General features: G+C 43.0%; 1 protein-coding gene across 1 annotated transcript in view; it reads left to right on the top strand.

Annotated features, from left to right (window-relative positions):
• Positions 1 to 25,881, top strand: part of NUP133 (nucleoporin 133) — a 279,976-nt gene that overhangs the window by 168,860 nt on the left and 85,235 nt on the right. Inside the window, exons 16-23 of the mRNA XM_044292116.1 lie at positions 1,025 to 1,147; positions 1,349 to 1,445; positions 1,566 to 1,808; positions 3,491 to 3,624; positions 5,641 to 5,799; positions 6,467 to 6,602; positions 12,229 to 12,347; positions 23,625 to 23,705. Coding sequence (XP_044148051.1) covers positions 1,025 to 1,147; positions 1,349 to 1,445; positions 1,566 to 1,808; positions 3,491 to 3,624; positions 5,641 to 5,799; positions 6,467 to 6,602; positions 12,229 to 12,347; positions 23,625 to 23,705 — 1,092 coding nt within the window. The remainder of the gene's footprint in view (positions 1 to 1,024; positions 1,148 to 1,348; positions 1,446 to 1,565; positions 1,809 to 3,490; positions 3,625 to 5,640; positions 5,800 to 6,466; positions 6,603 to 12,228; positions 12,348 to 23,624; positions 23,706 to 25,881) is intronic.

The raw sequence follows: 25,881 nt of genomic DNA, 5'->3' as shown, positions 1-25,881 counted from the left end.
AGCAACCAACAAGGCTATCCTCCTTTGGCATATACCACTTTGCTTGTGTGAAATAGGCATGAGTCTGTTCAGTGAAAAACTGATGGTTTTGCATTCAGTGTTTATTTCCATCAGGACTGCATCCATTTTACATAGTTTTAACTGCACGAAGAACTGAAGAGTAACAACATCTCACAGCCATCAGTGAAAAGCAGACTTCACTTGAATGCCACCTGTGTGCTGTCAGTTTATTTTGTTCACTGGCCCATTGACTTGAATTCAACAAAAACTAAACTCCAATAGAGTTTATAAGGGTATTCCGGGTTACATTGTTATCCCCTATCCACACGATAGGGGATAACTATTAGATTGTTGGGGGTCCTACTGCTGAGACCCCCACCATTCACAAGAACAGGGCCCCATAACCACTGCGGCCGTTCAGGCATGCTTGTGGCCGCTCAATTCCTTTCTATGGGAGTTCCGGAGATAGCGGAGAACAGCGCTCTGCTAGATCTAGAATTCCAATAGTTCAGTGAGAATGAAGAAAGCTGTAATATCCTAATATATTGTTATTTGTTCTCCTAACACTAGATTAAGTTGTGTAATATGACATGCTATCCCAGCATTCCTTTATACAGATTACATATAATAGTGATGTAATGCCTTCTGGCCATTGGATCTATATTGGCAAACGTCCGGCACACAGAAGAACACTGTAAGAGCACATATATGCTTTTTCCTTTCCCACAACTTCATCGCCGTGATGCAGGTTTTCATTGCAGCGGCACAGATGCAGCAAGAATGTGGGAGCTATGTCTTAGCATTTTTGTGACTGTGACCTCTGTAGACTGTATGGTTAAATCTGTACTTATACTTCATATGTTAACTGTGCACATGCCACAATTAATCCTTGCAGACCAGACTTAAATCTGGCTTTGTGATGTACCTAAGAAATGGGCACGTCATTCAAGCCATTCAGTGTGGGTAAAGCATTTTGAGCCCAGCAGACACCTCAAGGCTAATTTGCAAACCATCTTAAATTTAGGTCTCGCAGATGGATATCATCTTTGAATGCCTTATTGACAAAGAGGAGACGGATTTACAATCTACAATGATGGATTCTATTGAATGGGCTAATATAGTTGTTGATGTGAACACCATAATGAAGGTACTGGATGGAATATTACTAGATATTGTCTGCAGAGTATAATCATGTGCTAAATGAGTAGAAATAGAATTGCTATCTGTAAGATTTACATATCTGTATTTGATGTATTGTTAGGGCCCTAGAACCTTTCTTTAGAATAAAAAGGCAGTTCAATCTTTGACTTGTAGCTGTTGATATAAATCTTTCTATTTTACTTTCTAGGATATGTTGCATGCAGCATGTCAGTACAGACAAAATAAAGCTTCACTCTATAAACGGGAGAGCATAGAAAAAGAACCAGAATATATACCCTGGACTGGTATGTGGAACAGTTCATTATGGTTCTTTCTATATGTGTGTCTGTGCAAGAACAGCTCATTATTTGGGCTTCAATAGGATTTATTGAATTTATATTGCAATACACATTTTGTATTCACAGCTTCTAGCAGTAACCGTACAGTGATTATACGTCAGCATGCCATCATTCTGAAGAAAGTCTATCCTCAGGCTGATTCCAGACTGCGCAGTGACCTGATTGAACAGCTGGTGGCACTCCTAAACTATTTTCTGGATGATTATGTTACTCAGTTAAAATCGGTGGATCAACCAACTGATCAAGAAAGATATAGCATTCTGGAAACAGAATATGCACAGAAAAGGTCTGAGCTCTTATCGCCATTGTGTAAGTCAAATATATATTTTAATCACTGATGCCAAATTAAAGATTTAAAGTCACATTTCATATACAGATTTTCCAGGCATGGATTTAAACCTATCATTTCTATATCTGCTAATGTTTTGAAGTGACTTGAAAACCGATTAACAACCATCTTACAAGGAATATGTGTCTTCATGACAATAGTTCTTATACAGCTTGCAATGTTTTAAAGGGGTTGTCCGGGATCACATTTTTTATTATTATTTTTTATAAAGTGTACTCACTATTAACAGCTGAATCAAGGTCACCCCATATGTTTTTCAGTATTTTCACCATTTCTACATGGCTCCGACGGTCCCCCATGCATTGTTTACATCTGTTTATTTTTTCCCACCTTCCTGCCGCACTGCGGTTCCCAGCACAGCATCACATGGTTTCAAATGACTATCATCTCTGCTGTGACATAGCCCCATCATTAATATTCCGTGCTCTGCCTCCTTCATTCATAATAAAGCACCCTGCCCCGTGACGTCACTGGACCACAGGGGTGGTGTGGCTTAGGGCGGTTGGTTGCCCCCTTGTTACTGCCCATCCAGGCACTTTGAATAATTAATGTGGCTTGGAGACACAGCACTTCCGGCTGAGAGTTGGCGAGTTGAAAACTGGGCATTACAAATGTTGGGTAAAGGTAGGACAGGCACGATTTGTGACATTTTAGGGCACTGTTGTACACAAAACTCCAATCTTCCCAATCCCAGAGAACCCCTTAAATGTTCCCTTCCCAGCAGGTAATCCTGGAGCTTCTCATTGTCAGAAAGAACTGTAAGGGCCAGTTCACACTTAGGTTTTTTTATGCTGATTTTGAGTGTTTCTGCCTCAAAATCAGGCTTAAAACAGCCCCCCATTTATTTCAATGGTAAGTAGCACTTACACTACACGTGGAAAAAAGAAGCAGCTATCTTATGCTGAATCTCCCATTGAAATGAATGGGAAGCAGAAAAAAACAGCTCCATAGAAGTCCATGCTTTTTTGTGTGTGTTCTGCTAGTTTTTTGGTGCAGATCTACTTCAATAACCTCTAGATGAAAATTAAGCTTTATATTGAAGCTGACATAGATGCATATTTTAAAAAAAAATGAGAAAAAAATAGCCATAAAAAAACAACGGATTGAAACGCTGAAAAAGAACCAAGCAAGTTCCGCACAGATTTTTTTTTTTTTTTTTTTTTTTTAAGGTTGTTTTTCTAAATCAGTTGTGTGAACTGGCCCTTGGAGCCTTTCTAAGAGCTCATGTACACGACCATGTGCAGCCCAGGAAACCTGTCCCGCGTGTTGACCACATCTCCCGGACCAATGGCAGCTCATCTGACCCAAACTTACTAGTGGTTTATGATGCAGGTCTATAGAAGTGATTACATAATCATGTGAGTCCAGTACAATAGACCAATGGTCAGATAGGTACTCGCTACATCATAAATCACTATGATGCTGTGAGTTTGGGTCAGGTGAGCCACTTTTGGTCCAGAAGATGCGGCAGACATGCCGGCTGTGCTTCCTCGACTGCACATCATTGTGTACATGCAGCCACTGTCTTTCCCAAAACCTTGATTTAAAGAGAGAAAATGTACCGATACAACCTAATAAAAAGTAATATAGCTAAAAAGTTCTTTAACGTGCCTTGTTTTATAAATCTGTTTATTTCCTGCAGTAACTCTGGGTCAGCATCAATGGGCGTCTAGTCTTGCCGAGAAATTCTGTGATTTTGATATCTTGGTCCAAATCTGTGAAATCACTGACAATCAAAACAGGCTTCAGCGTTACATGACTCAATTTGCAGATCAGGTTTGTTTGTTTCGTCCTTTATTTGTTTAAAGGGGTTGTCTGCTTTTTACTATTGATGATCTATGCTCCCCTTTTCACCAAAGCAATTGCGACTGCGAGTATTGTAATTACAGCCATGGCGTCCCCATTCTTTTCTGTAGGATGGCTCCATCCTATTCACTTGAACAGACTTGAACACTCATAGAAGTGAATGAGGACACCTGAGGATAGATAATCAATAGTAAAAGCGGCCTACCCCTTCAACAACCAGTCGGAACTAAAGGCGAGTTCGGATCCAAATTTTAAAATGGTTTTCCAGTTTAAAAATCACACACCAAAGTTGTTAACCGAAGTCTCACCAGACTCTGGGAATAACTGACCTCGCCTTGTTGGAGGCCGTACATTTTAATGCTTTATGTAGCATTAGGCTACATGCACACGACCGTATGTGTTGTGCGGTCTGCAACTTGACATACTTCTTTTTTTTTTTTGCGGCGCTACGGAACGGACATACTGATGCGGACAGCACGCAGTGTGCTGTCCGCATCCTATCCGCAAAAAAAAATAATGTAACGGAAACAAACAACATTCGTGTGCATGTAGCCTTAAATCCAGAGTTTTGAATGAAGTGACTTCGGATCTAGGATCCCTAAGCTCGCTTCGTTCATCACTAGTTATCACTAAACAAAGCAATGGCAGGAGGTTTTCTTGGACTTTATGGGATTACAGAGAACTAGAAGAAAAAAAAAAGCTTAGAGACTTTCTAATATATAAGACAGCAAACAAGAATTTGTGGCACTTACCGTTCGATGCAATTATCGTTATTCAAAGTTGGTACGTAGGATATGGATAAAGGATAATTGCATCGCATGGTGAGTGCCACAGATTCCTCTTTACTGTTTTATATTGTGGATGATCTACCGTAAGAGCACCACCGTGTACCTATATACAGCCTTTTTAATATGCTTGCAGTTTTAATGTTTTCCTCTTTACCTAACTGTTATTATTACACAGCCCTGCATAAACAGTGTGCTTTAGTTGAGTTACCAGGCATGATCACTCTAAGGCCCCTTGCAGACGAGTGTGTCCGGATTAGGTCCAGATGCGTTGAGTCTGTGATCAGGCAAAATCATGCGAGTAGGTACGCAATTGCAGTCAGTTTTGACTGCGATTGCCTTCCGATGTTCAGTTTTTATCGCGCGGGTGCAATGCGTTTTGCACGTTCGTGATAAAAAATTGACTGTGGTACCCAGACCCGAACCCGGACCTCTTCACTGAAGTTTGAGTTTGGGATCGGTGTTCTGTATATTTTATTATTTTCCATTATGACATTGTTATAATGGAAAATAATAGCATTCTTTAATTCAGAATGCTAAGTAAAAGGTCCATTGTGGGGTTAAATAAAAAAAAAATGTAACTCGCCTCATCCACTTGATCTCGCAGCCGGGCTCGTCTTCTTTCTTCTTCTTGCAGGACCTAACTGGAAAAGGACCTTCGGTGACATCACCGCGCTCACCACATGGTGAGTGCAGTGATGTCACCGCAGGTCCTGCTGAATGAAGATAGAAGCCCGGCTGCGCGATCAAGTGGATGAGGTGAGTTACTTTTTTTTTTTTTTTTAACCCCACAATGGAACATTTACTTGGCATTCTGAATTAATGAATGTTATAATGGAAAATAATAAAGTAAATGGGGTCCCAGGTAACTCGTCCCTCGTCTCCTTAGCAACCCGCGTGGAATTCTCACCCGTGTGAAAGGGGCCTAAGGTTGTACAAAGTTGCCATATAATTGTGTGAATGAACGCTTAGAGAACTGGAAGTGATAATTCTATTGTTCCTATAAAAATACGTTTCCTATAAATGTCAGTGTCTCCTTGGGAGAGTGACACTATGGAGAAATTTATGTGTGCATGTATTACAGCCTTTCCCCAGCTGTGTGCCTGGGTTTTGGGTAGACAGACCCACAGTGATCAGTTTGGCTTTGTAAATAAAGCTTTGTTATTATCATTATTATTAAATTTCTTTTTCTTAAATTTAGAATTTTTCTGATTTCTTATTTCGCTGGTATTTGGAAAAGGGAAAGCGTGGAAAACTTTTGTCACAGCCAGTATCTCAGCATGGACAACTGGCGTCTTTCTTACAAGCTCATGAGCATCTTAGCTGGTTACATGAAATCAACAGTCAAGAATTTGAAAAGGTAATCCGGATGAACTCTTAGGCGCATTGGCAATGCTGCTTTGCTAATATATGAATATTTTTAAGTATTGCATTGAAATCCTCTGTTATGAACCAACACTTTTTTTTGGCCATTTTCAAAATTATTTGTTTTCTAAATTATTAAAAAGCACTTACTACTTTGTTAGCTGCATTATTTGTAGTCCTTCTGTCAGCAGTTCTGTTTTAGTCAGGCTGCGTGGTTTTTAGTTATAGTTGTAGAATCAGTGTTACTCCAGTATAGTGTCTTCCTGAAATCCTGAAATTTATTGGGACAAAGTGTGAAGAGGTGAGGTGAAGGTATCCTAGGAGATGAGCTATGGTGAATAAATTAATAGCTTATGACTAGTATGAGTTCATGCAAAACTGAAGGAGGTAAGTGAAAATCTGGATGTTGGTCATGCAGCAGACTATATTTCTAGATTTTGCCAAAGCAGTTGATACTATACCAACACAAGCCATGTGCTGAAGCTACTGATGCACCTAGGGTACCCACGGCATGTCCTTAGCTTGTTTAATAATTTTCTTTACACTGCATTTTAGAAGATCCAATAAGACTGCAGTGTCAATGAGATGCATGGCTGTAGCTCTCATTTATAATGTATTGCTATTTCTAATTCTTGAATCTTGTGTCTCCCTGCTTATTTTAGGCCCATAGAACACTGCAAACACTGGCTAACATGGAAACACGGTACTTTTGCAAAAAGAAAACTCTGTTGGGCCTGAGTAAATTAGCTGCGTTAGCATCTGATTTTCATGAAGATATACTACATGTTAAAATTGAAGGTACCTTTTTGTTTGGCTTATTTATTTTTTAATCCCTTTGTGACTTCCACTGTGCAGGTACGGCAGGAGTCGTAAAGATTGCACCTGCTTACAAGTGCAGTAGGCACCATAGCCACTGGGTTTCTGCTGTTTCAATCAGTAGAGGCCCGGGAAGAATGTCTGTGATCGACAATAAGGCCACTTGCAGACATTTAACACCTCAGATGCCATGACCAAATGTGACCGCAGCATCTGAGTTGAGAAGATGTAGGAGCTACACGCTTTCGCCTGTAAAAGCCTTCCCAAGCTTAAATCGGGGAAGCTGTATTATGCCGGTGATATCTCGGACCTTCACGCAGGCTCTGATACCTATTACTATGTATATTCCAATATAGGCCTGCAAGTGGCAGCACTGTATTTGAATACAGTGAATGGTGTGTCCTGGGATGCATAAATACCAATCGCAGAATACAACTGGCAAATTTAATGCTTGCTGGTTATGGTCACCCAGGGTGGCATTAAAAAGTAAAAAATAATAATAAATACAAAAGCTGAAATCAAACCCTTTTGCCAAAATACACAATTAAAACATCATAGGCGTTGCCACGTCTCAAAACTCCTGTACTATTAAAACATAAAAATATTGAATTGCATTTTTGTTTCCAATTCTACTTCATTTAGAATTTTGTTTTCAGCTTCTCGCTACTTCATATGCAGTATTAAATGGTGCCATTAGAAAGTAATTTTACTGCGTTATCACTTTTGCGTTTTTCTCAGAATTCATAAGTCTACTTAAAGTTGCCTCCAATGCACATAGTATTGAGCTGTCAGAAATTTAAAAGGATCCAGTGCCACTATTTCTTCTTCTTCCAAAGGCTGCAACTAATGACCTATTGTTTTGGCTGGAACAGTGATGTCCTGTACACTGCTCCAGCCAGTCACTCATCTCAGCAGATTTGTGGCAATAATTGGTATGCAGGACATCACCGATGCAGCCAAAACAATAGGTCACTGGATGCAGCCTGTGGAAGAGGAAGGAGTGGGGGTGCTTGATCGGACTGGGAAGGTGACGTTAAAGGGGTTGTCCTATGGCCTAAGAATCTAATCTTTGTATTTAAAAAGTATAGAATGTTGCTTAGAAATATGCATTTTTTATGTAAACTGTATGAATTGTCCTATATTAGACCTTTTCTCACTGTACAGGGAGTGCAGAATTATTAGGCAAATTTATATTTTGACCACATCATCCTCTTTATGCATGTTGTCTTACTCCAAGCTGTATGGGCTCGAAAGCCTACTACCAATTAAGCATATTAGGTGATGTGCATCTCTGTAATGAGAAGGGGTGTGGTCTAATGACATCAACACCCTATATCAGGTGTGCATAATTATTAGGCAACTTTCCTTTCCTTTGGCAAAATGGGTCAAAAGAAGGACTTGACAGGCTCAGAAAAGTCAAAAATAGTGAGATATCTTGCAGAGGGATGCAGCACTCTTAAAATTGCAAAGCTTCTGAAGCGTGATCATCGAACAATCAAGCGTTTCATTCAAAATAGTCAACAGGGTCGCAAGAAGCGTGTGGAAAAACCAAGGAGCAAAATAACTGCCCATGAACTGAGAAAAGTCAAGCGTGCAGCTGCCAAGATGCCACTTGCCACCAGTTTGGCCATATTTCAGAGCTGCAACATCACTGGAGTGCCCAAAAGCACAAGGTGTGCAATACTCAGAGACATGGCCAAGGTAAGAAAGGCTGAAAGACGACCACCACTGAACAAGAGACACAAGCTGAAACGTCAAGACTGGGCCAAGAAATATCTCAAGACTGATTTTTCTAAGGTTTTATGGACTGATGAAATGAGAGTGAGTCTTGATGGGCCAGATGGATGGGCCCATGGCTGGATTGGTAAAGGGCAGAGAGCTCCAGTCCGACTCAGACGCCAGCAAGGTGGAGGTGGATTACTGGTTTGGGCCGGTATCATCAAAGATGAGCTTGTGGGGCCTTTTTCGGATTGAGGATGGAGTCAAGCTCAACTCCCAGTCCTACTGCCAGTTTCTGGAAGACACCTTCTTCAAGCAGTGGTACATGAAGAAGTCTGCATCCTTCAAGAAAAACATGATTTTCATGCAGGACAATGCTCCATCACACGCGTCCAAGTACTCCACAGCGTGGCTGGCAAGAAAGGGTATAAAAGAAGAAAAACGAATGACATGGCCTCCTTGTTCACCTGATCTGAACCCCATTGAGAACCTGTGGTCCATCATTAAATGTGAGATTTACACATTTGAACAGTGTGGGAGGCTGTGGTTGCTGCTGCACGCAATGTTGATGGTGAACAGATCAAAACACTGACAGAATCCATGGATGGCAGGCTTTTGAGTGTCCTTGCAAAGAAAGGTGGCTATATTGGTCACTGATTTGTTTTTGTTTTGTTTTTGAATGTCAGAAATGTATATTTGTGAATGTTGAGATGTTATATTGGTTTCACTGGTAAAAATTATTGAAATGGGTATATACTTGTTTTTTGTTAAGTTGCCTAAGAATTATGCACAGTAATAGTCACCTGCACACACAGATATCCCCTTAAAATAGCTAAAACTAAAAACTACTTCCAAAAATATTCAGCTTTGATATTAATGAGTTTTTTGGGTTCATTGAGAACATGGTTGTTGTTCAATAATAAAATTAATCCTCAAAAATACAACTTACCTAATAATTCTGCACTCCCTGTATAGGTAGCTCCACATCTGCATTTATTCTAACACAGCAGACAGCTTCTTTCCATTTGTTGGTTGATTTTATGGTAGGGCTGTCTGTTGGCTCAGTTCTTTAGCTAAAGCAGCCCATTTCTGCTTCACAACTCATGCAGATACAGAGAAGGGGGCTGACTTGGCTAATTAACTTTGCCCACAGCCAGCTCCTTCATGATGTTCCAACAAATAAAGGGAGATGGAATACCCATCCCTGTGTCCAAACAAATGCTGAAGTATAGCTTCCTGGACCCCAAGAAAGGCTCTAGAATAGGACGATTCCCACAGTTTTCATGAGTAAAGTATATTTGTAAGGCCTCTTTCACACTTGCGTTGTCCGGATCCGGCGTGTATTCAAGTTGCCGGAATTACACGCCGGATCCGGAAAAACGCAAGTGTACTGAAAGCATTTGAAGACGGATCCGTCCTCCAAATGCTTTCAGTGTTACTATGGCAGCCAGGACGCTATTAAAGTCCTGGTTGCCATAATAGTAGTGGGGAGCGGGGGAGCGGTATACTTACAGTCCGTGCGGCTCCCGGGGCGTTCCAGAATGACATCAAAGCGCCCCATGCGCATGGATGACGTGCCATGCAATCACGTGATCCATGCGCTTGGGGCGCCCTGACGTCACTCTGGAGCGCCCCGGGAGCCGCACGGATGGTAAGTATGCTGCTCCCCACTACACTTTACCATGGCTGCCAGGACTTTAGCGTGACTACAGCCATGGTAACCATTGAGAAAAAGCTAACCGTCGGATCCGGCAATGCGCCGAAACGCGCCGAAACGACGTTTAGCTTAAGGCCGGATCCGGATCAATGCCTTTCAATGGGCATTCATTCCGGATCCGGCCTTGCTGCAAGTATTCAGGATTTTTGGCCGGAGCAAAAAGCGCAGCATTCACTCCATTCAGAATGCATTAGGATAAAACTGATCAGGATTCTTCCGGCATAGAGCCCCGACAACGGAACTCTATGCCGGAAGAACGCAAGTGTGAAAGAGCCCTAAGATCGATTTCTGTGGTATAAAGAAAGTGTTTCCCATAGACTTGGCTGATCTCAGAGGATAGAATTTTGTCGCTAGATTTTTTTAAATCAATTTTAAATTGCTTCTAAACTAATTTAAAAAAATCTGTCACCTACAATAAGCATGATGATATCAGCTAGAAAAGTGTCACTGCTCTATAGACAGATGAAGATAGTTAATACAGTTCTCATCGTTTCCACGTCACCTTATGTCTCATTTTTACTGTTTATCTTATAACAAATACCTTTTAGCAAACGCTTTTTTGTAAAAAAAAAAATAAAAAATTATTCTACCACCCTTTCAAGAAGCTCTGTGCAGCGATGCAGGAATAAAACTATTCTGCAGCTTATTTAGGATTTATATAAACTCACAGGGAGAGAGAGAAATATCTCAATTATAAAGCATCATGATCCCAATACACACAAATCTTGCTCATCTTGTTGCGTTTTTCTAGCATCTTGGTTATAGTGACGTAGCTTTTTTGTTTTGGTTTTTTCCATTTGACTTTGATGACTTGGACAAATTTTAGCTGTATCTGCTTCCAAAATTAGGGGGTTTGGTGCCTATAAATGCAATTCTTCTAATTTATAGTAGTCCGCTATGTATGACCAGTCATTGCTAAATTAATAATGATAAAAAAAGGGGGGGCTGTTATCCCCTTCTTTCAAAAAATGCTTAAGGCTACTTTCACATCTGCATTTTTTATTCAGTTTTTAGATCCGGCAGAGGATCTTGAAACCTGAATTAAAGAGATCAGTTTTGTCCCCATTCATTGTCAATAGGGACAAAACTAATCAGGGCGCATCCGTTCACTTCTGTTGAGTTTTGGGGCCGGACAGAAAACTGCTGCAAGCAACGTTTTTGTGTCCAGAAATCGAACAGATCCTTTTTATTCAGGTTTTGAGATCCTCTGTCGTATTTCAAAACCTGAATTAAAAAGCAAATGTGAAAGTAGCCTAATACTGTAGAATATGGGGGGAAAAAAAGCTTATACCAAGGTTAAAAAACAAACTAATTCACAAACTTTCTCTAAGGCTAGTTGCACACTAGCTTTAAAATTTTACAGCAGGCTGTTTCAGCAGAGGGACAGAGAAGTTGATCATATCTGGCATAGCTATTACCTTTCTTCACTGCTGGAGCTAATTGACTAATAACTATGTAATGGGGATCTGGCCTGTATCCAATGTAAGCGGTTCCCGTCACTAATGCCGGAAACAGGCCAGGTCTCATTATAGTCAAAGTGGCTTTGTGGTGCTCCAGCCCTTTCAGACTATGCTGGTTACAATGAACTCTTCTGGAACTGCCTTCCAGAAGATTTTAACACTAGTGTGCAACTAGCCTAATATGTGACTTTTTGTGAAATTTATGAAGTCCATGTCTGTTTTGAAAAAATTTTTTATTTGATTCCATTTTCTAGAGTCTCTAACACCCTTGACTTAAAATAAAACTTAAAATTGTTAAAAAAAAATACAAAAAAAAAAAAAAAAAACTACAGCTTTTACTCATCATAGTTAAATTCTTATCAGTTGATAGGAGTTTAGCTATAATGATTGTTTATGAGCTGTCCGGAGTTCAAAGATAAGGGCAACAGATCGATTTAGAGATAAGGGAACTGATCAACATAGCCCAGTTCTCTAACGGATTAAGCTTGAAGGAGAGAGCCTTCGGGTCTGTAAATGCACTGAAAGTAAAAGCTGCAAAAAAAATTGTTGAAAGTTTTAGACCAATAAAGACCAATTGAAAAATTGTTTTCAGTCCCAAAACAGTAGAATGCAAGAATAAAAAAATAAAAAACTTTTCATGAATACCAGCTTTCAGGTGGTATTCATGTATGCCATTCATTATAATATTGACGGCAAACGTTTCTATTCATAGAAATTTCAAACCAGGAACATTTTCTTCTTTACCAAGAGACACTGCCCAAGCAGCTATTGGAGGACAAAAGATGTGAATTGAATGCCATGCCTCTGTTATCCCCATTAGAACTAATCAAGGTAGGTGACAACTTTTTAGACATTTCACTTTTGCCGTACATCCACAATTAAGGGTCTCCACCAACTTTAGTTATTAAAATAACCTGAAACAAGAAGTATCCTTTAAAGCGAATCAGTCACCAGTTTTATGCTGCCATATATGATGGCAGTGTAAACTGGTGAAAAAGATCCTGCTTGAAATACAGAATTACATATTTTTCCCCACAGCGGTATTGTTTTCTTTAAATCCCTTTTGAGCAGCTCCAGTGCTACGTGAATGCTGGAATCGACTTAGCTCCTGAAGACTCCCATCCCCCCATAGGGGTATACAGTAAAGACTCGCAGGCATCAAGGGCATAGGAGATGCAGCTCATTAATATCAGGACTCCAATACTCAAGTCTCACTGCAACTGCTCAGTGAGGACTAGGTAAAAATAAAAATAAAGTGACCCTCTATTTCACTCAGGATTTCTATCAGTTTATGTTGTTTTCACACAGAGCACCACCTTTGTATCTGTTTCAGGTAATTTTTCAGAATAACTTGTGGGTCTACATAAGGATGCTATTTTGGTCCTTTTTTTTTTTTTTTCTTTTTTCCCCCCTCCTCAGTACGCTAGCTCTAATTTCTCGCCCATATTCATTGGGGGACAGGAACCGTGGGTATAGCTATGTCCTCTGAGACGTTGACACTACATAAAGCTGTTAGCTCCTCCCCTGGCAGCTATACACCCTCCAGCCTGGAGAGAGAGCTTCAGTTTTTTTCTGATGTCAATAGGAGGCAAGACCTGAAGATTTTTTATTTGAGGTTTTTTTTTTTTCCTCCTTTTTCAGGTGGGAAACAGTGGTCGCCTAGCCTCCCTGTTCTCCCGGGGGAGCACACTAGCGTTGGTCCGCCACGCTGCCTCCTCTCCCACAAGGGGACCAGGGCAGCCTCGCTCCCCTGCATCCCGTCCCCTCTCCCTTCCTTCTCCCTCCCTCTAGAATAGGCACTCTCCGGTCTCCTGCGTGACTCGACCGGGGGTGATTATTACGACTCGTGCGCTCTTCGTCGCTTCGGGAACAGAAGAGCACATCGGGTTGGGAGGGGACGGGGCCTATCTCAGGACGTAAGCAGCACAGGTTTAGGGAGAGGCGGCGGCTACTATCTTCCCTCCGCTTCAGAACGGACGGGCAGCCTGTTCCAGGCGCTGCGGGGGTTACTGTTGTCTGGCACTGCGGGGGTTACTGGGCGGTGCGGCACTGAGCGGGAGATGCAGGGCCTTCTCTTCCTGCCACAGCGCTCAGGCAGCTCTTCTCTGGGACATCCTCTCCGGACAGCGTCTGCTCCTGGCCCTGGTAGGAACTGTTGCTCTTCTCCTCAGGTCACTGTATCCTCTCCAGCCTCAGGCGTGTCTTCCTGGGTACCATCATGTCTGATCTCTCTGGCGCGCTTCCTCGGCTGCCAATAGCTGTCCATTATGCCTGGTCTATGTGTCAGGCAAAATTCCCTTGTGGGCAACCAAGTTCTGTCTGCACTGTTTCTCAGACGACCAAGCAGGGCCCCCCCCTCTCAGCCCGTACTGCTGCCTCGCCCTCTGGCATCTGACTTAACCTATTGGGACAGAACTCTCTCTCAGGCGGTGGAAAACCTTGCTAAAATCTCCCAATCCACCCTATCTATAGTGGGTCGCTTGGTTAAGATCTGCCACCAGCGCAGGCTGCACCTCCCTCAGATGCACCCTCCATAGCTTCTTGCTCGGGCAACCCACCTAGGTCACTTCCCTCCTTCCAGAGTAGACCACGTTTCTTCCTCTGACGCATCTCCCTCTCCACCCTGTGTACGGTCTCACTCAGGTTTTTCTTCTCCTGGGGATGTGCTGTCCGAAGGAGAGGTTGAGAATTCTGATTTGGACATGGATATGGAGCAGCCTTCCAAATTTGCCTCCACTATGGATAGCCTCATTGCTGCCATCCGCGACACCTTCTGGGTGAAGGATGATTTCCCCCCGACCAACAGGGGGTATTCTTCTTCTGTCCAAAACGGGCCTCGAAGATGTTTCCTTGCCATAATGATTTTTCGCCGGTGGTTTCCAAGGATTGGGACCATCCAGACATGCTTTTTTCCACCCCCAAAAAGCTAGGTGTCCTAATATCCTTTCCCAGCGTGTCCACATGGGCATCCCCTCCTAAGTTCGACCCACCAGTGGCACGACTCGCTAAAAATACGGCTATTCCTATAGCTGATGGATCCTCCCTCCAGTCCGCTGAAGATTGTCGGATCGAATCCTTGACTAAGTCCCTCTTTGCAGCTACAGGGTCAGCCCTTAGGCCCGTGTTTGCCTCCGCATGGGTGGCAAAGGCGATCTCTGAGTGGGGAAGCCAGCTGGACCAGGACTTGGTATCCAAGGTCCCTGCTCAGGATCTCCCATCCTTGGCGCAGCTGATCACCCAGGTGGGAAAGTTCCTCTGCGAGGCGTTTTGTGCGCTGGCGCCCTCATCACGCACTCTTCGGCGCATGCAGTCATCTTACGCCACAAGCTTTGGCTGAAGGTGTGGGCAGCGGATGCCACTTCCAAGCGTTCCTTAGTCGGACTTCACTTCGTCAGCGCCCTTCTCTTTGGTTCTCAGCTGGACGAAATTATTTCTGAGGCCACAGGGGGCAAGAGCACCCATCTCCCACAGCCTAGAGCCATGTGGGCCTCTCACGTGGTAGGCCCTTTCGTCGATTCGCTAGTTACCGCCCCGCGACGAGCTCTTCCACTGAATTGGGGGTGGGTTAGAGGGTTCCTGTTTCCCCCAGCAGAGAGGTTCAAGGGGTTCTATTCAAACCTTTTTGTGGTCCCCCAAAAAGGAGGGCTCGGTGCGCCCAATCCTGGACCCTAAACTGCTGAACAAATTCCTCTGTATCCAGCAGTTTTGGATGGAATCCCTTTGTTCTGTAATTGCTTCTCTAGAGCAGGGGGAATTCCTTTCAGCCGTAGATATCCAGGACGCATACCTCCACGTCTCCATTGCGCGGAGTCACCAGCGCTTCCTGAGGTTTGCGATAGGAGACTCTCATTACCAGTTTGTCGCCCTCCCGTTCGGACTGGCAACTGTTCCTCGGGTTTTCACAAAAATTCTGGCTCCTCTTCTTGCCCTGCTCCGTTCCAGAGGCATCTTCCTTATACCTTATCTGGATGACATCCTCATCAAGGCTCCCTCTTTCGCTCAGGCGTTGAGCAGCTTACGGATCACGCTGGAAGCCCTTGCACGTTTCGGCTGGCTGGTCAATCTGCAGAAGTCATCTCTGACTCCCTCCAGACAACTGGTCTTTCTGGGTATGCTTCTGGACACGAAAGCGGCATTCCTCCGGACAAGCAACTGGCCTTGCATTGTTCGATGAGGGTTCTTCTGAGGGTTGCAGGCTTCCATCCATTCGCCTCTGCAGGAGGATGTTAGGGAAGATGGTCTCCTGTTTCAAGGCGATTCCCTTTGCCCAGTCCCGCTCTCGCATGTTCCAGAGAACGATCCTGTCCTCTTGGGACAAATCGTCTGAGAGCCTGGACTATCCCATCCGCCTCTCTCCCCAGGTGGCTGTCTGTTCCAGTTTTGATAAGGTCTTTCTTTCCGATATCCTGGACGGTTGTTACCACTGACACCAGTCTGCTGGCGTGTTCCCTCCCAGGACAGTCCAAGGCAAATGGTCTCGGTCGGAGTCCAAGCTCCCGATCAATGTCCTGGAGCTCAGGGCGATTCTTCTATCCCTCGGCACTGTACCCACCTCCTGAAGGGTCGCCCCGTCAGAGTCCAGTCGGACAACGCCACGGCGGTGGCGTATGTCAACCACTGGGGGGAAACACACAGCCTCGCGGTGATGCAGGAATCTGCCAAGATCTTGCGGTGGGCCAAGGCCCATGTACCGGCAATTTCAGCAATCGAGATCCCGGGTGTGCAGAACTGGACTGCGGGCTTCCTCAGCAGGAAGACGAGAGATCCGGGCGAGTGGTCACTCCACCCGGAGTTATTTGAGGTGATCTGTCTACGTTGGAGATGCCCCCATGTGGACTTGGTGGCCTCAAGGCTCAATCATAAACTTCCCACCTTCCTCTCCCAAGCAAGGGATCCGGAAGATTGCAGCTTGGCAGGGGTTCTCCCTCCTTTACGTGTTTCCCGCCTTCCCCCTCCTACCCAGGGTTCTACGGAAAATTAGGATGGAGGGCATTCCGACTCTCCTCGTCGCCCCAGATTGGCCCTGTCACTCGTGCTAGACCGACCTCGTTCTCCTTCTGGGAGACGTCCTTTGGTCACTACCTTGCATAGATTACCTTTCGCAGGGACCGGTCTTCCATCAGCATTTAAGGTCTCTTTGTTTGACGACGTGGCCATTGAAACCGCATTCTAACTCGCAGAGTGTTTTCGGCAGATGTCATTCGCACTATGATTCAGGCCAGGAAGCCTGCGTCATCCAGGATCTATTACAGGACCTGGAGGTCCTTCTTGGGTTTCTGTGAAAGCCGAAATATTCCACCACTTCGCATTTCTCTTCCCCACGGTCCTGTCTTTTCTTCAATCAGAGTTAGACCTTGGTCTAGCCCTTAGTTCTTTGAAGGGTCAGGTGTCAGTGTTTCTATCCTTTTCCAGCACCCTCTGGCCCCCCTGGGACCTGTAAGGACTTTTCTCCAGGGAGTGGCACATACGGTTCCTCCGTACCATCCTCCTTGGAATCTGAATTTAGTCCTTTCAGCACTCCAGGCTTGCCCCTTTGAGCCCTTGCGGGTGACTTCTCTCCGACTTCCGTCCTGGAAGGTAGTTTTTCTGGTCGCTATCACTTCCATCGGACGGGTGTCCGAGTTGGTGGCGCTCTCTTACAGAGAACCCTTCCGGGTTATTCATAGGGACAAAGTGGTTCTCCGGCCTGTCCCTTCTTTTCTTCCGAAGGTGTGCTCGGACTTCCATTTTAACAAGGAAATTGTCCGGGCTCGGTAAGCCTCCGCAATTGCAGCTCGAATCCAACGTGCGATTGCCATCTTGGAGACCGCCAATCCCTTGCGAGGACCCTCCGAAATGACAAAAAGGGAGTCCGTACGGCAGAAGGGACTGGCGACTGCTAAATAGATCTTCAGAGGTCCGACAACGTCCAAATGGTGTAACTCCTTTTTCTTAGGGTGTGAAGGAGATGGACACAGTGAGGGAAGGACAATTTGCTCGTTAATATGGAAGTCAGTGACCACCTTCGGAAGAAAAGAAGGGATGGGCCGGACAGCCACTTTGTCCCTATGAATAACCAGGAAGGGTTCTCTGCAAGAGAGCGCCGCCAACTCTGACACCCGTCTGATGGAAGTGATAGCGACAAGAAAAACTACCTTCCAGGACAGGAGTCTGAGAGAAATCTCCCGCAAGGGCTCAAAGGGGAAGCTTGGAGCGCCGAGAGGGCTGCACAGTTGTGTAAGGCAGTTACTGGTCCTCCTTACACACATTCATAAAATGTTACCAGGTGCATTCTTATGCATCGGCGGACGCTGCCTTGGGCCGCATGGACTTGCAGGCGGAAGTTTCTTAGATGCCGGCAGGGACGCTTGCTTCCATGGGTCTGTGATTTTTATTTATTTTTTATCCCTCCCTGTGTGTTTTATTTTATTTATTTAAATTTTATTTTGGATTTACGCAGTAAATCTTTTTTTGAAAAGGCAAACATGTTTTTGTGTCTCCATTTTCTGAAAGCCATAGTTTTTATTTGTTTTTGTTTTTTGACAATGTCTTAGGTAGGGTAAGATGTAGGATGAGATGACTGTTTAATTGGTACCATTTTGGGGCACATGACTTTTTGATCACTTGGTATTACACTTTTTGTGATGTAAGGTGATGAAAAATAGCCTTTTTGGCACAGTTTTTATTTTATTTTTTACAGCGTTCTCCAGATGGAATGTGTGTTTTATTTAAAACGATAAAAGCATTTTTGAAGATTTTTCTGAAAGTCATATTGTTTATATTTTTGGGGCGATTGTTGTAGGTAGGGGCTAATTTTTTGCAAAATGAGGTGAAAGTTTGGTGCTAATGTTTTTATACAATTTTTTGGTAACAAGGTGGGCAAAATTTCAATTCTATCATAGTTTTCCTTTTTTTTTTTTTTTTTTTAAAAAGGCGTTCACCATGCGGAGAAAGTAACGTGATCATTTTATAGATCAAGTCATTACGGATGCGGAGATAACAAACATGTTTAGTGGGTTTTATTTATTTTTTTACCTTTTTTTTCATGGTAACCATCTGAACACTGCCACAGCAGAGCAGCGGACCATTGGTTAGCCCCTCCATACAGCGGTCACGAAGGACTGCGGCATCAGATGGGTTAAACAGCCAACATGGGTGTAGACAGTCATCTTGAACAGGGGGGATGGGGTTGGGGGCATGTTCCCCACCATTCAAGCATTGGGCTGCTGCCACGGCAGAGCAGCAGCCCGATGGTTATCCCTTTCTAAGGACCACAGGGTTATGTCTGCAGTTTGAAGCAGTGTTTCAGCTGTATGTTACAGCTGACACTCTGCACCACTCTGCCATCCTGAATTGGTGGGGGGGGGGGGGGGGTGGAGGAGAGACAGTGCTCTCTCCCGTGTGGAGACGGGAGGAGTTACAGAGAATCTGTTAGATGACGGATTCTCTGTAAGTTCACCGAGAGCAGCCGGCCATGCATAGGAAGCACAGCAAGCTGTAGAGCGAAAATTAAACCGAACCAATTAGAGAAATGATTTTCTCTATAAAATACCCTAATTTGTGTGTAAAAAATAAATAAATAAATAAATTAAAAAATTTTACAATGATTTCCATAGCTTTTAAATGAAATAACTTTGAATCAACTAGAACATTTAAGAACTCTCAGACTGTGAGAAAGCAAGATTATCTTGTCTGTTTATTTTTACATGTCTAGAGGAAACCAGGCACTGCGCATCCATACAACGAAGCATGGTTGCGGGAGGATCATGCTGTGGGTGTGTATTTTAGAGGCTGGGACAGGGAGACTGGGCAGGATTGAGGAAAAGCTTAATGGAACAAAGTGCAGAGATAGTCTCATGAAAACCAGATTCAGAGTGCTCAGGACCACAGACTGGGCAGAAGGCTCTCCTTATGACAAGACAATGACCCAAAGCACACAGCCAAGACGACACAGGAGGGGCTTAGGGACAACTCTGTGAATGTACTTGAGTGGCTTACTCAGACCTCTGACTTGAATGCCACCTACAGTCCCCATCAAACCTGACAGAGTTTGAAAGGATCTGCAGAGAAGAGCGGCAGAAAATACCCAAATCCAGGTGTGCAAACCTTGTGACATCATACCCAAGAAGACTAGATGCTGTAATCACTGCCAAAGGTGCTTTAATTAAGGCCAGGTCTACAGGACAACAGTTATTGTCGCGCGACACATAGGGCACAACTACACTGCAACATGTGTCGCGCGACAATATTTATAATGATAGTCTATGGCAGTGATGGCTAACCTTGGCACTCCAGCTGTGGTAAAACTACAACTCCCAAGATGCCCCCCTTGCTTGGCTGCTCTCAGAACTGTATAGAAATAAATGGAGCATGCTGGGAGTCGTAGTTTCACCACAGCTGGAGTGCCATGGTTAGCAATCACTGGTCTATGGTGTCACAAAAAAAATCAATTTTGAATGTTTTTTTTTTTTTTTTGCGACTGTCATGTCGCATTGCGACACAATAGACTATCATTATAAATATTGTTGCGTGACAAATGTTGTTGTGTAGACCTAGCCTAAGTAGTAAATAAAGGGTCTGAATACTTAGGTCAATTCAAAATTCTAGTTTTTCCTTTGAAATAAATTATCAAAGATTTCGACCATTGTTTTTACTTTGTCAGTATGGAGAACTGAGTGCCGCATGATGGGGAAAAGTTTAATCTTTTTTGTATTGGCACAAAACCGCACCAATGTGAAAAAAGTAGAAGTGTCTGAAGAATTAAGAGACCACTTTTTTTTCTTAAATCTGAATCTCCACATATATAATGGCTTCCATGTGTTAGCTGAATTCCATCCTGGGCACACCTCATTCTACTTATTGAAATGCTCATTAGGTGATCTCCTAAACCAGGGGTCAGCAACCGTCTGCTCTCCAGCTGTTGTGAAACTACAACTCCCAGAATGCATACTTCCTCTACAATTCTCAGAACTCTCATAGAAATCAATGCTGGGAAATGTAGTTTCACAGCAGCTGGAGTGCCGAAGGTTGCTGATCCCTGTCCTAAACTCAATCACATTTAAAGAGGAACTTTCACCGGTCCTGACATTATCATATAACTAGCTGGCTGTATAGGGCATACGTATGTTATAGCACTTTCTATATTTCCTATGCGCCGCTCCGTTCACCCGTTGTGCCCCCTGTTCTGGTTTCCCGCCTAATATGTAAAATCATATCATTGGTACAGTGAGGAGAAGACAGCCCTCTTTCTCAAGATGCATCTCCTTCTCCCTGGCTTGTGAGCTGCCTAATCGCAGCGGAGAGCCTCACAGGTTAGCTTTTTTTTGTTGAGAAACAGAGCAGTCTCCTCCCCCCTGTACCTACAGTATACATTTACATACCAGGTGAGAAATCAGAAGGAAGCTGCACATAGGAAACATTAAGGGCTATAACATATCTTCAGTATGCCCTACACAGCCGGCTAGTTATATGATAATGTCAGGACCGGTGAAAAATCCTCTTTAACAAGCAATAGTATAAAAATCCCTCTTGTGGCCATCACTATTTATTCTAACCAGCTGGATGTCCAAAACAGTGCTAGTAGTACCCGAAAAGTAAGTTTAATCACAAAATAACTAAAAATCATGACAAAACAGTTAAAAAGAAAAGTTGTGTCAGGAGAATGTTTCAATTCTAGCTTTACTGGCAGAGGGATGCAGTGAGTGACAGGTTGCTTCCATTCTTAACATTTTTAAACACCGTTTTTCATAAGAACACGGTCAAGCAGCAAACATTCGGGACAACAATGCTACAGACTTGATCAGAAGGCAGAAACGACTCTACTGACTGTGAGGACCGCCACCTTATTTGAATCTCAACAACAGTAGGGTGACATCCAGTGACTGACAAAAAGAATGGCATGCAGGATTTGGGGTAAAATGCATGTCGAGGCTGGTTTGAAACTGATTTCTAGAGGCAGAGTTGAAGACATGCAAAGCTAGGGGGAAAAAACTTCTTCAATTAGAAGCAAAAAGCTAGGCTGAAGCTTTGTCCAACACCTATAGGTAGACAGAGACCTGGGGAGGCCACTATGAAATTTGGCACAGGATCAGTGATGATGTGGGGATGTTTCAGCAAGGCTGGCATTTGGCAGTTTGACTGTCACAGTGTGATTCACTGTGACACCGCATTGCTGTGTAGGCTGGCTACCTGTCTGCGCTCTTGCATACCGGTTGTGGTTGACTTTTCCCATGTACAGTATGCTGGTTGCGCGTGCTGACTGCAGACTTCTGTGGGTGTGTGTGATCAGTTCCCTGTGACTTTTATGCTCTCTGTGTTCATGAAGGGTTAATGTTTCCCTGATCTGTGTGTCTGAAGATCAGGTGGTCAGATGTCTAAGGCTAGGGCTACACAACAACATTTGTCGTGCAAAATTTTTTGTAATGACATTCTATGGTGCCTCAATGCGACATGCTGAGTGATGTGATAGTCACACAAAAATCCAACTTTCGATATTTGTGCAACTGTCCTGTCGCAGTCACTGCATGTGGCAGTGCGACACCATAGACTATCATTACAAAAAATCTTGCAGGACAAATGTCATCGTGTAGCACTAACTTTAGACCTGTGAACTGTGTGCCTGGGAGATTAGTCTGTCTCCTGTCACCAGGAAAGCTGAGTGCAGGGTGTGTGCTATACTTACCAAAGTGATTCAACCCCGAGTGATGTGGTCAACCGGATTGTTCTTCGATATTGCTATGTCTCGATGTCTGTTATGTTTTTGGTTATTTTCTGTTTTGACCATGAACGCTGTGCTTCCTGTATGTATTCTGATCCGCATGGATTCTGGTTTATTCCTTGATTCTGAACTTAAATCTGTGTCTTTAAACTGTTTTGTTCATCACCTTGATTCGTGTCTCTTTTGTGAGCTTGGGTTCCGGCTGTGTGAACAGGTCCCTGCAGTTCTAACTGTGTGTATTAGGTGTATGTCTCTGCATTTAGCCAGTACAGGGACTATCTACCAGTTGGGAGCTGTCGTTGAGGAAAGATCGTCCAAGTAGGTAGCAGCATTGGTCGGGGGACCTTTATGTGCAGTTTCATTCTGATTGTTTGTGTCTTGTATAATTTCTTTGTGTCTGTATGTCTTGTCTGTAAACGATTGGGATATGTACAGTAGTTCTCCATACCCCTGAACAGGACATTGACTTTGTGAAGGAAACCTGAATCAAGTCACATACAGAGTTATTCTGGAAGAAAATTCTGGTAATCAAGAGAAAGATGGTCAAAAGTCATTGAACAAAGCTGAAGTGCTTGAATTTCTGCACCAGGAGTGGCATGAAGTTATCTAACAGCAATGTAAAAGACTGGTGGCAAGCATGCCGAGACATATGAAAGCTGTGATTAAAAATCAGGGTTATTCCACAAAATGCTGATCTCTGGATGGAGTCCACCAACATTGAAATATTAGTACTGTGTTTAAAAATGAATATGAAGTTGTTTACTAAACATTATTTGAGGTCTTATGTTACTGTAACTGTTGTTATTTTTATCAGTTGTCTTTTTTCACTAATGTGCTCTAAAGTACAATATTTTTTCTGGAATTTGGGAGAAATGTCAATAGTTTGTACAATAAAACAAAACAGGTCATTTTAGTCAAACACATACTCATAAATTGTAAAACTAAAGAAACTGATAATTTTGCAGTAGTCTCATTTTTTCCCCAGTGTTTTTTGTTGTGGGAGAATACAATTCAAGATAGGAAAACATGGATTGAATTACAATGCTCAATAGGATGGTGTGCATGAAGCCGAAGATTCTTTGGGATTTGCGTTATGCATATATGCATTTAGTTTGTGGGTGTAAATGTTTCAGCTGTAAATTGTTTGCTACAGTATTTTGTTGTGCATGCTAAATATGGCCTTGTTGCTACATTGAATTTTTTTCCTCAGAAGCCACTTTTGGCTTTGATTTGAAAATCCTGAAAAAAGTGTGCCACACTGCATTGTGTAAACCTAAATTAAAAATATCTCAAACATACTGCAGTAAAAATATAATTGCATTTGAAACAAAAGGACAGTTCATAGTATCAGTTACATGGATTGCAGGCTAAAAATAATATTGTATTTCATCTTTCTGCTTTTTATGTCACAGCTATACATAAGTGAGGAGAACAGAAGGGCAAATGAATATGATTTCAAGAAAGCACTTGATCTACTAGAGTGTATTAATGAGGTATGATCAAATTTTTATACTGCTGTCTGTTGCATTTAAATTAAGTGAGTAACCTGGTTGTGCTACAATTAATGAGTCAAAGAGAAGATATAAATACTTGGTACTGTTAATGAGGTGGTTCTATGGCAAACACTTGTCCCCCTATCTCTCTGACCTCTGGGACCCTTGCTGATCATAAGGAGGACCTGTATTCTCCCTCATTTAAAAGGAGTGATGATCCGACATGTGCACTGCCACTCCATTTAATTCTGTGGGATTGCCATAGATGGCCAAGCACTTATACTCAGCTATTTTTAGTAGTCCTATAGAGTTGAATGGAGCCGCAGTAAGCATGCGTGACCGTTGCATCACTCATCTGGAGATCATGGGGTGCCTGTTCTTATGAACAGAAGGGCCTACAGAGGTTGGACCCCTGTCGATCTGATAATTATTTTCTTTTCTGTGGATAGGGCATATAAGAGTTTATGAACAACCACTTTACTGATTGACTGACTGGGTTTGTTTGCCTGGATCATATTTTGTGATGCATGTAATTTCCAAAAGATTTTGAAAAAAAATACCAGTAGTTAAAATCGCCCACCAAAATGCAATGAAAGTGAATTGGGATTCGTACCAAATTTAGTAAAAAAAAAAAAAAAAAAGTATAGGCATGCTGCAGACTTTAACCATTTCATGACATCCTCCGTACATGGACGGCAGACCTTGATTCTTAAAAAATGTGGACTGCTTCTGAGCCAGGTACCTAATGTTTAACACAGCAGACATCTGGTTGCCTAACTACTGTCCTCTGGGTCTTTATCTTGCCCTCCTCCATTTACCTCAATTTCACTGGTCTCCTGCTCAGTTAGTTCTAAACTTCTGTCCAGGGTGCCATCACTCAACAGATTTACTGCAGAAATTTTTAAGACTGAAAATCTGTTCCATTCCATGCTGCATCTCCCCGTGGCTCAGATCAAAACATGTGACGGCGGGGAGCAGCCAATAGCAGGCCGCGGTGGTGACCAGCCTCAAGGAAGGGATGTTTTAGATATCGGATAACCCCTTTAATTTGAATGAGGTTTGCAGAAATCCATGTATGTGCAACCCCATTAAGATTAGAACTGATTTTCAGTCACGGAAATGTATGCAACAAAGTTTGCTGCATGTGAAAAACAGTCAAACAAATAAAATGACAATACTTAGCCATAAATAATAATAAATACCAATAAGAAACCCCCAAAAAGGTTTATAAACATGGAATCTCGAAAGATATTCCCACACCATTGTGGTTTGAGCATTACATCAGAGAACCCCAGACAAGGGCGAGAGCATAGATCTTTTGAAAGAAACCCAAAGTAGCCATAACCATTACAAATGGGTCATAGGAGTAGTTAATCCATGAAGTAATATCCTTTTAATGTATAGATCTGATTTAACCTGTCCATCCACTGTTGTTTAGTTAACGAGTCTGTACTCAGCCATTTGGATAGAATTAGCAGCTTTCCTGCAATAGAAAGATAAATTGGTAAAGAATGCTTATGAGGGTGAAACAAGGGCGAGTCAAATCATAAAAGAACTGTGATCTTTGACAAACAAATTTTGGACCCACACACCTGGTGAATAGTGTCCTCCACCTCCCTTCAGAAGCCTCTTTTCCCAACACCCTTCCACCATATATGAGAAATCGTCTCTTGCTCCACATCTCCAGTACATATCAATGACACTTCACCTTTGAGAGAAAAGTAAAGTAGGGGTCTTGTACCATCAAGGGTTTTGTATGAATTCTCCTGTGTGCATACACACGTAGAGAATCCATAAGATCTAGATAGGATCTGCTTGACCGCCAGAGCTGAAAAAGCTCTACCCAGTTCCCTCCCCCACACAGCCACAGAAGGCGAACACTCAGAACCAATGAAGGAGGCCAAGGCCTTAAATATTTTGGAAACCCCTTTACGAACAGTCTTACTGTATAACATAGCCTTCTCAAACCAGGTAATGAGAGTGGAGCTTCAGATATTGTTGACAAGGAAAATTGATAATAATGTAGGAGAGGGAGGTCTGAAACACCCAGAAGGCCATTCAGATCTTGTTTGGTAGGTACCTGACCATGACCTAAAATAGATAATATAAAGACATCCAGACTGTTTCAAAACTTCAGCGTCAGAAGGGTGTGGATATGCAACTAACTGAGGGCGTT

Source organism: Bufo gargarizans, chromosome 4 (genome assembly GCF_014858855.1).
Source record: "Bufo gargarizans isolate SCDJY-AF-19 chromosome 4, ASM1485885v1, whole genome shotgun sequence".
NCBI classification, from domain to species: domain Eukaryota; kingdom Metazoa; phylum Chordata; class Amphibia; order Anura; family Bufonidae; genus Bufo; species Bufo gargarizans.
This window is presented reverse-complemented; position numbering and strand designations above follow the sequence as displayed.